This window comes from Cardiocondyla obscurior, linkage group LG06 (assembly GCF_019399895.1).
Source record: "Cardiocondyla obscurior isolate alpha-2009 linkage group LG06, Cobs3.1, whole genome shotgun sequence".
NCBI lineage: Eukaryota > Metazoa > Arthropoda > Insecta > Hymenoptera > Formicidae > Cardiocondyla > Cardiocondyla obscurior.
In genome coordinates this window covers 4096498-4108110 of record NC_091869.1, presented here as the reverse complement: position 1 = coordinate 4108110, position 11613 = coordinate 4096498, and the positions used below count along the sequence as shown (strand labels likewise).

The window sequence follows — 11613 nt, the reverse complement described above, 5'->3', positions numbered from 1 at the left end:
GAAAATCTCGATGCGGCCTCGTCACAAATTTCTCCGCCCTCGCCCTTTCTCTCCCTTTTTCCTCCCCGCCGCATCGTCGCGCGCGCGATACGTAGCTCGTACTATTATTCTTCTACTCTTACCACTCGATATTTATATGTGCAACTTTTTTGATTTTGTTCGTTTCCACCCCTTTTTAGTACTTTAATAAATGAGTTTGTTAAAAATCATCCGACGCCGCTGCGTTTTTGTTTACTTCTTTCTTTTTCTTACTTTCGAAGGTAAACGTTGGAATAAATCCAAATTCGACGAGCGCTTAAAAGTTTCAAGTCGAAATTCCCGTTACGAATCGTTCCTCTCTCCATCCTCTCTCTTCATGGGGAGGGGGGGAAAGAGGGAAATCAAGCGATTACGCGAAAGATAACCGGAAGTCGGAAGCGGAGAAGAAGAGGCAAATGATATGTCTACATATTTCGTTTTAGAAAAGTTGCGGGATTAAATATTATACGTGTACTCGTCAATCTCGTAAAAAGCAACTAGATCTACGGTATTCTGTTTGGCGCTAAAGTAACGATAAAATGGTGCGGTACTTACGGGACGCCGTTGACTTTGATGACTCCAAAGTAAGTCCAAAGAGAATACCGCACGTCTGCTTCATCTATCCCTGGTTAATCGATCCACGATGAAGGCCTGGCACTTGTCGCGCACATCCAAAAGCACTTTTTTATCACAAATAATTAGCGTATAAATCGGAGCGGGACGAATCGACGCGGCAACGCGGATGGAAGAACGCGACTATTGGCGCCAGGTGGCGCGTCAACTAGGCGACTCATAGTGGATCTGTTCCTTCATCAGTGCGTTCCGTCACCGGCCACTGAACATACCGTCCTCCGGTTGTTATCCGGGCAACCCGCACGAACTTACCGAGCTCTATAGGCTCAGCTGATCGCCTTGATCGGTACACTTCACCTGAAAGGCTCAAGGCATATGTTCCTGGACTTTGAATCGCTTTAAATATATAGGTGAAAATTATCTCCACCGCGGTATCAGTGACTGACGCGTCGCATTGGTGTGCGGCCGACCGGTTTACGAGGTCGGACTCGATCGGTGACGATGCTGATTTTATAGGAATCGAAACTTTCCCTCACTTGACAAGAGTGATAAGACCGAGAGCACGAACGAGTTTCCCGGATCCGGATATTAATATAAGTAAGTATTTAAGAGAGGTTTTGATTCCAATTTTAACCATTATTAATTTATATTTTATAATTTATATTGCAGCACATTGACAGTCAATGCTGCAAGTTAAGTTGTTTAGTACAAAGCACAAACATGGCTCTATCACTTATGGACGACTACCTGGAAACGTATTCCGGCAGAGATAAGATGTTAAGAACTCTCTCTTATGCCGCAAAGTTTCTTACAGTATGCACTTCATCTGAGAGCACTGAGAAAAAACTTAAGACTTTTGGAAGCCAGATGAGTGAGTGCAGAACAATGTTACGCTTGCTGGATGATCTTCCAATGTTTCACTTTGCATTGACATATGGCTGGGGAAAGCAGGTTGATCTGCCAATTTAATATAAATTAATTCTGCCACAGTAATATTAAGAATATCATATAACATATTACATTGTTTTTCTAGAGCCATTTATATTTCATATGTAATCTAATACTAGGAACCTGACTGGTTAATTAGATGGAGCCAGGTGATGCAAAATGTTGTAGACGTTATTTATTCTCCTATAGAGCACATTGCTTGGGCTGGCCAGCATAACATAGTATCAATCAACAATGAAAAATGGGATTTAACCACAACTTGGTTTTGGATAATTTCTTTGCATCTTTCTCTATTTAAGTATGTAAAACTATTTTCGTATATGTTTTGCTAATTATTAAGAAATATATTATTTTGAATTAAAGTAACACAAGTACTCAATTATTATTTTAGAACATTGAGATTATTACAGAAGCTCCAAAAATACAAAATTGAATTGGAAAAAAATAAATCTAACACACAGTAAGTATTTTAATATTGGAATAATAGAACAGATAAAAGTAACTACTACAAAGTAACTACAAGTTTAATATATATAATTTTTTTTCTATTTAAATATAGAACCGTGCTGAAAGATCTTGGAAAACAACGGCAAAATGCGTTATTAGCATGCACCCGCAGTGTCTTGGATATTTCTTATGCGATTAGTTATTTACCCCCCGGAGTACTTTGGGGAGGCCGTTTGAAAACGTGGCACGTTGGCGCACTCGGTACTTTATCGTCGTTAATTGGGCTTTACCAAGCTCTAAGTCGGCAGATAAAAAGCTGAAAATGTTTCTAATGATTGGTGAGGGGAAAGGGAAAAAAATTTTATTGTAATTATGAAAAGTATAGTTGAAAACTATTGTGTATATTGTATGTATGAATATGTACGTGTTATGTATATTATAGATTACATTGTACCACATGTATTGGTAATAATTTGTATTAATAATTAAAAAGATATAAATCAAGATGTATTTTTTGGAAATTATTTAGACTTTAAAAAATCGTTTTATTAATTTGAGTAACATATACATAACAGACATTCAATGAGAGAGAGCATTTTATCGTCAATATCACGTTTATCAATTATTTAATACATTACTAAATTTTTGTAGAGACTATTTATATAAATAAGAGCCATTGTTAAACTCTTGTTTAAAAGTTTTATCATTTATAAAGGTTTGATTAAATAACGTTAAACGCACATACATTGTACACAATTCTCGATAACTTTTGAACATTATTAATAAAAGCTAAAATAGAAAAGAGGCACTTTTTGTTTGAATTAAAATTTAAGTACTTCTTGGACTTATCCATGATGCGACGTAGCATCATGACTTTCTAGTCGAAGGTTGAATAGGTATTATATGCATACTAAGGTATCATACAGTTTAAAAAATAACTTACATCTGCCATTATAAATAAATTTATGAAAATTACATTAAAAGGCACGGCATAGTGAAACCTTTTCGGAAGGCATGCTGCACATAATTAAAATTTCTCCCCGATAAAATTTTTTGTCGAAATCGGAATCAGTAATATTGCTGTTATATTATTTAGTTTGTAGATTAAATATATTTTGAATATATTCGAAGCGTTTTGGCCAAGTGTACACTCACCGTCAGGAATGGCTTTTATGGTGTTACGACGGCGGCAAACGTACGTGATCTTGGCGTGGTGTCCGTCGAATCTCACATGAAGCGCGCGCGTAGATGTGTTGCGGAGCACCGGTCACAAAGGACTGAGGGAGAACACCGCTCAGCACTACCTCTCTCGTCCTCGTCGGCCGAAAGATTGAGAAGTCACGTACGCTAGCCGCCGTCGCAGCAAATGCTATATCCGCCTTTCAGTGTACGTATATTATATTTGTATCAATGTATTTTATAAAGCACTTTTCTCAATAATTGCTTATATATGTAGCAACCACGTTATCACTTGTGAATTATAGACAATGAGATATATTTAACAAGATGTATAAGGAAAATTATCCACAAATATTTCGTAGAGAATATCAGTTTCATATCAATTCATTATTATCATTCAAAGTTTTGATTTTAGCGATGCAGTCATATATTGCACTTACAGACTAAATATATCATCCATATTCGATAAATATTCTTTTACTTGACGTGAGTAAAAAATAATATTCAGAACAATTCCTTTTTAAATCAATAATTAAAGTGATTTTTATGAACGTAAAATTAGTTAAAACTTAGTTTGTAAAAAAAAAAAAAGATATTCCATGTTGTCAGTGTCACTTATCACCGAGGCTGAAAACAAGTTATTGGTGAATATAAAAGTGGAAAATGGCGAATAAAAAAAAAAAAAGTAAAAACAGACGTCGGGTATCTGCAAAAATCTGGTTTTTAATTCACAACAAAATTGTATCAAAACGGGAGAAACGCGAATGAAAGATGAACCTTATTCAAAGAAGAGGTGCAACACAATTGTACATAGTAAGAAAAAAAGAAAAAAAAATAAAAACGATTCAATATTCCTCTACAATCCGCGCCAGAATCGTAGACCCATGTACTTCTCGATTTCGTCAACCGTTAAACAATCTATGTGAGCGAAATATGTGTGACAGCCGCTCGCTTCGGCCAATGATACAAAAATCCAGTCCGATCGCGATCAATAACGCAACACAAGTTTACGTTACGCGACGATCGACTGTAAAGATACATTGTAATCTAACGTAAAATTAACGATGTTTAACGTCATTGACAAGTATCGTAATGGAAGAACGATTAGCGAGTTATATTATTATATCATTCACGATAAGTCTCCCGTTATATCACGTTACTATCGGATCACACGCGCAATGTAGCAATGACAAATAATTATCGCATAATTATCTCGCCACTTTAGAATAAATTTTTAGCATTATTGTAAAAATATATAATTAAGCGAATGTACTTCTAACATGATAAACGCGTAGTGATGGCAATGCTGTTATAGACTTCCTGACATATCTACAAGTTTTGTTGAGCCCAGCTCAAAATTGCCATAACGGAGCTCTATCGTCTCGCGTAAAAATTATTGTCAAAGCACAATACAACTTTCACGACTCTAACGAAAAAAATGTGTATACACCTGAGTGTACATATGTGCATATACCCTTAATGCACGATCATGTATGCCATAATCTACTATTTTGGCAAGATAGTATTATTTAGCGGTAAAAAAAAAATCGATAAGAGAACCTGTCTCTAAGTAAACTACTAAATAAAAATATATCGCTTTTCTCGAACGTAGTAAAAACTGCGTTCGCAAATAGGAACTTTTTTGGAACAAACATGATTTTTAGTATTCATCTTGTCCTTTCGCACGCACGGTAACGATAATGAACCAATCGTTGCGCGTTCGCAAAGCTCAAATCGGCGATGTAATTTGGGATGTCCCCGTATGGTCGGACTAGTCCTAAGCTATCCGCGGCTACGCGATAAAAACTAAGTCTGCACCCAATTACCCGATGGACTAGGTCAGGCGGCGCAACGTCGGTTTAACCGGTAGAGTCAAAAAGGAGCAAAAAAAGGAGAGAAAGACAGCGCGCGAAACAAAAAGCAATATCGCGCGCGTACATAATCACTTCCTTTAGATCATCGTCGTGTTTGACATACGGGGGCAGTTGTTTATTCCGAAATTCGGATTTAATCCTATAACTTGATTCGTTTTCGAGTTCCGTGTCAAGGGTGTGTGATGCGACATCGAGTCCACGGAATGTTGCCACTGCCAACAGCTGCGACAAAAGTATCGAAAACATGCCTGAAAAACAAATATGTATGGAATTAAATATATACGAGAAGAAATATGCGAGCAGAAAAAAAAGCATCTATAATTCTAATTCTGAAGTAAAACCACGTAGGAATTAAAATTCTTTCATACCACATCGCGACAGAAATAATGTCCTTGTTGTACAACACATACGGAGCATATCGATTCTTCGATGTACGGGTCCACTTGTACCTGCAATACAAGAACGTATATAAGCTTTATGTTGAACACTTTAATCGCACATTATTTTTACTAATATACCTTTTTTGTAAATTTGTCAGTCTTAATTTCTATGAATGAAGCGGTGATAGCTTTAAAATACGATTGTTTCGTACTGAATGTAACACGACCAGACCCTATTGGATATTTATACTTATCCGTGTCGATACCTAGAATAAATTTTTTTATTTGTGCATGTTAACTGCAAAAGAAATTATTTGTATGATTGTTAAATAGCAATTACCTGCATAAATAACTCCATGGAAGAGATCATCCATAACTTTCGCTAGTCCTGCAGCAGTTAACATTCCGTGTAACGCGCCAACAAATACCGTCTTATGTGCGTCGAGTCTTTGTGATGACGATTTAATATAATTGCTATTCTCGAGAGTCCATGGAATAACTTGTACCTAAAATAGTAAAACAGTTGCGATTTAAATCTTAATATTTTTTTAGATATATATATATATATATATATACATATATATATACATATAATATTAAATTAACATACGTCTTTTGGTTTTGAACGCTTAGATATAATTTTGTAATACCATCTTTTTCCATTGGTAATATCGTGAGTGCAACAGGACAGCATGGCCCTGACCTGAAAATAATTTATATAATTTTATCTCAAATTAATTCGTAATTATGTATAAAATTTCTACAATAAATATTAATCAAATCTATATTCAGTACACAAATATAATCTAATACACACCTGTTTTTCTGATTCGAATATAATGTAAGCGTATCCTTTTGGCTGAGCAGACGGTGCCTTTGCGGGCCACTCCACGCGAACCGGTCCAAACTGTTTAAATGTTGAAATTAGAATAGCTTCTGTAACATCCCATGGTACACCTCCCAGAAAAACTTTTGGAGAGTAAGCAACTGGTTCCTCGGTGCTTTGAGGTAAAAAGCCACTCCATGTGCACGTTGGATAACAATGTGCTGAAATTAACAGAGCAAAATAATACATAATTTAATTATAAAATTATAATAATGTATATAAATTATACATTTATAATAAGAGATAATTATATTTTATAATTTTTTATACAATGATATATATTATAACATACCAGCAGCACTTCGGTGGGATCTTGCTACCCGATCGAGTGATACTGGCGGAGGCAATCTACGCGCCGCATTTCCAAGACCAGTACAGCAATTTTTCTCATGGTTCACGAGAGAATTGAGAAAATTGCTGCGATTTTGTCCGATTCCGTGATGATGATAATAATGCGAGCTCGTTGAATTCTGTTGTAACGATGATAAGTACTTTTTTACAGCCATACGTTCAAATGCCGTTCTGCTGCTCGGGCACGCGTTTGTCTTCGATATTAAGGAATCCAGGGATGGTGGGAAGCAGGAATTCGACGAGGAATTCAGCGACAAACAATTCTACAAACGAATATTATTGACAAGTACATTTACAAATTAGCGCAACACATCGAACAATGAAATATTTTTCTAAAAAGCATTCTTACCATTATTATATCAGATAAAGAGCCATCCGCGCTGCCAATACCACTGGTCTCCGAATCGGCTGGTGAATTGGAACGCGAGCCGTTACATCCCAGAAGATGAGAAAACTCTAATGTTGGGCTGCCACAATCACTAATGTCAATAAATTACTATTCATATACAAAATATATATTTAAAAATATACTATTTCACAAATTTTGCACTGTCATTTGATATACTTTTTCGATGCTTTATTCTTGGACTCTTGTCAAGTTTATAATTACCTGTATGGTGTAGAGCAGCCTCGTATAGGACGGCCAAAATACGAATCAGTGGGCGATGATGAGCCCGGATACTGGAATGACAGTCGGTTGGTTGGCGAAGACGGCGTGTTTGTGCTGTTACTGGCAGTGGACGAGTAGCTGTAAGGATCCGAGGTGAAGCTGCTAGGTGTGCTCGGACTGCCGGGAGTGGTCATCGAATTCGGTGAGCTCGGAATATCCAGGCCTGAGGTATTCGAGCAGAATCCGTGATTTAGATGACACTGCGCACACAATTATTAAATTAATTATTTATTAAATCAAAATAAGAAGTTGTTCAAAGCAAATTTTTATTCATTCCCAATCCGTGCTGGATTTTACACGTCAAAAAGATAGCAGAAAAAGATGAGAAATATTCTGCGCTCATGCATCTCAGAGTACTTGGAACACGTTCAAATTGAAACGTAATATTACACGACAGTACAAGAGAAAAGCGGGAGAGAAGCGCAATGTTTCGTCTGCAACTTTGTCGACTCGGATTAAAGAAAAACGAAGCAATATGAATTCTAACAGAGCAGTTTGGCTAAGAGAAACGAATTTTCGACTGTCAAAATTGTTTTAACGTGTCATACTTTTTATTTCGCTCATTAAAATTAAATCTAAATCTTTATCGAAAGTCTGCTATAAATTAACATTGTTGTTCCTTGATATTTAAAGTATTTAAATATTTAATAGTGTACATAATACCTAAAAAAAGAAATAATTAATATATTAATTACAAAATAATCGATTTTGTGTTTGTCACGAAATAAAATAAATTAAGAAAAAGCATGTAAGTTCTATGATATAATAATGTAACACAATATTATCCGAGCAATGACAGTTAGATGGAATCGGAAAAGAAGAATGAGATAAGGTAGTTGGAGTTATTCCAATAGGGATGTTCATTGTTCGCGTTATTGCACCGACGAGTAAATGCCTTTACGCTACCCAATATGCTTTATGCCGCGTTTGTCATCTTTATTACTATTCTCCACAGAAAATTTGCAATTCATCAAAGTTTAATCCGGTGTATTTTTATTTCATAGCCATAGCAGAAAGCAACTAGCAATAACGCCGGAGTGGCAGTTAACGCTTTGCGAAACATTCTCAGTGCGAAAACATAATGCAACAAAATAATATAAATGTAAAACTGAGCGAATACACACGTATTTTATGTAACTATACTGCTTTGTATCTCAATGATAATAAGCCTTATCACGATGCGTCAGTTCTATTGACTCCTACTGATCCACCTACTCCAACACTATTATCCGGGTGTAATAAAAACCGTGTTAAATATCTTTATCGCGAATAGTGCTGGTTCTCAGTTCGAGTATCATTCAAACGCAATTGCAGCAAGGCTTCTCGTTACTTTTAACAATGTCATCAATGATCACGGTTGCGTCAAAAGAAACCTCAAGAAACCACTCGACTTTACCTCGTGCTGTGAAGATCCCTGCGTTTGGTCATAACTACCGTATTGATAGTTACGGTAGCTTGAAGAGCCGATTGCCGATTGAGTTCCCACCAAGGATCCTCGAGGTAAGCCCAGCCCGAACATATCTGAAATCGCACTGTCGTCTAAAAATAAAGAAATAAGTAATTAACATCCTTAATTATTATTACAATCGCGGGAAGAAGCATAAAATTAAGCAAAGTTAGTACAAGAACAATTTAACATAGAACAGATTCGTTTTACAAGAAAATTGAGGGACTTTGAATTTAATTCCTTGAAATCATAAGAATTTAAAAGATGAACTTGACGTTTTACCGTCGGTGCTGGCGTTCTTGTCCGATTGAGAAGAGAAGGCGTCCTGGGAGAAGCTGGGGAGGTGTGACGGCGACGGCGGCGACGGCAGGTCGAGCAGCAGATTGTTGATCGATTGCAACTGGTGCAACCTCTCGCATTCCTGATCGCGCTCTTTGCCGAGGGTCTGGCTTAGTTTACGCAGCAGCAGCTTACCGCGCTCTCGGGTCTGCGTCGCATCCTGGTGCAGGGTGTCCTGATGGTGCATCGGTGCGTTTTGGTCGTAACCGTCGTCCGTCTCGTCGACCTCGTCGCTCAGCAGAGAAATGTCCTGCAAAACAATGCTCGCTTTACTATCACTGGTTTCGCACGTGCATCACATACCGGTCCAGGTGAAATCCCACCGCGATAATTCGGCGGGACGGCATCCGCCTCGTTCAATTTTTTTTTTTAACCGCCGAAGTGTCCACGAAAGATGACACAGAAGTCGAGCTTCTTTTTTTTACCTCACTTTTATTGCCCAGGCAGTAAAAGCGTGCCGTAAAACCAGCGTACGTGAATGGAAATTGGGATGCCGTGAAACCGATTTCTCCGAGAAAGTAATTTCGGCGAATGGTTCTCTAAAGAGATTTCCCGATCAAAACTTGGAAACTACCGTGGGCGCTTTTATTTGAACAGCTCAGGAATCACGAGCGATTCAACGTAGACTGAGTTTATAAACAGAAGACGATCGCGCTTGTATCGGGATGCCGGTCGCGTCCGCTAGCGCGGGTCTCCTCGTGATCGCTGGCGGCGGGAAGAGCTCACGGCACGTTTTACCTCGTAGAAGAAGACGATCGGCGTCAGGATCCCGTCTCGAGCGAGTGACGCCGGTGGACTATGCGTCGAAAACAGAGCCTTCTCCTGAAGGACGTCGCTTGTGGAATTCTCAAAAGAAAAAAGCAAAAATTCTGCGTTGGAAGGGGGAACAGCCGAACGTCGGGAAATACATTCCGCTGCTTTCCCGGAATTTCCAACCGACACGCTAAGTTCGGTAAATCCTTGCGCCGTTCCCGGACCCCTCGCCTCACCCCTTCTCCCCCTCTTTGCCCCCCTTTCGTAAAACTTCTGGACATTTCTACATCGATTAGCAGGAATCCTCGCGAGCGACATAGAATATAGCTTACAATAAGAATTACAAATGTACGAAATTACGATAATAAAATTTTAAATACTAATTACAATAAGTATAATGGTTTTTTATTTTGCGGTTGAGACCTCTCCGTCTGCGTCGAAGTAATTAGCGCTATGGGCAGAATATTATGCGGCTTGGTAGCTCGTCGGGTGGCTTCCGGACACGTAATTTCTTTCTTCGAGACATTCGATATGTTTCAAAAGCCGCTTCTTTGTTCGATGAAAAATAATTCCTGGTTGATAAGAGTTTCGCGGAACTCAACTCAGGGTGTAACGAACGGCACGTGCTCTCGCGCAAAGGGCCGCGAATCGACCGACCCGGATTTCCGCGCGCCTTCGGGATTCCGCCCTCCCTCTTGGCGCCACGAGAGGACCCGGAAGATCTCCCGTGGGAGATCGAGGCCCCGGACGAGCGCGCTTGAAGGAATTCGCGCGTGCTTAGCGCACAGCCTGCTTCCTCGGGCTGCGTCGTGTTTATTTACGTTGCGAGGCATTCTTTCGCGACGTGTACCGCGCGGAATAGGTCCGTTGCCGAAACCACGAAGTGATCGACAAAGAAAACCTATGCGAGGAAAAGCTACGATGGGATCCAGAAGACTCCTTTCGCCTCTAATTCGCGAATGCAACTTGGTCTTGAATTTTCTCCTCCGTCTCCCCCCTCTCTATCTTTCTTTCTCTCGTCTAATTCCAGCCGAAAAGTACTGCTGTTCGCAAAGAGATTTTGCGCGCAATATGTAGCATAGGACGGACAAACTTTACAAAAAACTGCAAGGCGAATTGCCGGTATCAATCCGAGTAACCAATTAATAAATCGCATTTAACGGTTCTCGCGACAGTGGACTTACCGGCTGCATCGGAGTAGGCATGTTCACGTCCCGTCGCGGGGAAGCCTCAGAGTACGCGATGATGCAGGAGGTCACCTCGGCCGCAGCTCGCTCCCTCACGGCCTCCTCGGGAGATGCGGGCGAGTAGTACGTAGATGCCGATTCGATCTCGTCCGCCACTAACAACAACGTGTGACTGAATGACTGTACTTCACGCGCTGAGTGCTCAGCGAGAAGTTACGCGCGAGTGACGAGGCGAACGCCGGCGACGGCAAGACGGCGAGGGGTGGCTGCTCGAATGCTTCGAGATCACGCGGGGGACCGCGGTGGGAGATTTTAACAGAACGCGCGAATACGCGGAACGCGTGACGTCCGCCCCCGCCCGCGCCGCGGAAGTCCGCTGCCCCGATCTTCCTCTTTTGTCGACGACACGACGGCGGAACCGAGACGCCCACTCCCCCTCGCCCCATCCCACCCCCTTGGCAAGCTAAAGATCTCTGCTCCTCATTGCCTTTCCTCCTTCCCTCTTCCCGCCGGTCTGTTTCGATTTTGTGCTGTACCGTTCTGTAAATTCATCTTCTCTTT

The 11613-nt window shown here is 39.9% G+C and overlaps 2 protein-coding genes across 7 annotated transcripts; one reads left to right on the top strand and one right to left on the bottom strand.

Annotated features, from left to right (window-relative positions):
- The first annotated feature begins 400 nt into the window (after positions 1 to 400).
- Pex11c (Peroxin 11c) lies at positions 401 to 2490 on the top strand. The gene is made up of 5 exons (XM_070658433.1): positions 401 to 1188; positions 1261 to 1542; positions 1659 to 1837; positions 1931 to 1999; positions 2099 to 2490. The coding sequence occupies exons 2-5, from the start codon at positions 1312 to 1314 to the stop codon at positions 2304 to 2306; spliced, it is 687 nt and encodes a 228-aa protein (XP_070514534.1). The 5' UTR covers positions 401 to 1188; positions 1261 to 1311; the 3' UTR covers positions 2307 to 2490.
- A 1378-nt stretch (positions 2491 to 3868) lies between these two features.
- On the bottom strand, positions 3869 to 11299 carry Orb (polyadenylation element binding protein orb). Of its 6 annotated transcripts, none has more exons than XM_070658400.1 (12): positions 11050 to 11299; positions 9056 to 9362; positions 8723 to 8865; positions 7267 to 7526; positions 7006 to 7135; positions 6598 to 6919; positions 6237 to 6466; positions 6030 to 6122; positions 5760 to 5925; positions 5558 to 5685; positions 5408 to 5488; positions 3869 to 5287 (listed from the first exon to the last, which is right to left on the bottom strand). In XM_070658400.1, exons 1-12 carry the CDS (start codon positions 11068 to 11070, stop codon positions 5117 to 5119), a joined length of 2052 nt encoding a protein of 683 aa, XP_070514501.1. In that variant the 5' UTR covers positions 11071 to 11299; the 3' UTR covers positions 3869 to 5116. The 6 variants fall into 6 exon arrangements, with proteins under 6 accessions (XP_070514501.1, XP_070514502.1, XP_070514505.1 ...); XM_070658401.1 differs by having other exon boundaries at positions 7006 to 7123; XM_070658404.1 differs by having other exon boundaries at positions 6598 to 6775; positions 11050 to 11297.
- Positions 11300 to 11613: the final 314 nt, after the last annotated feature.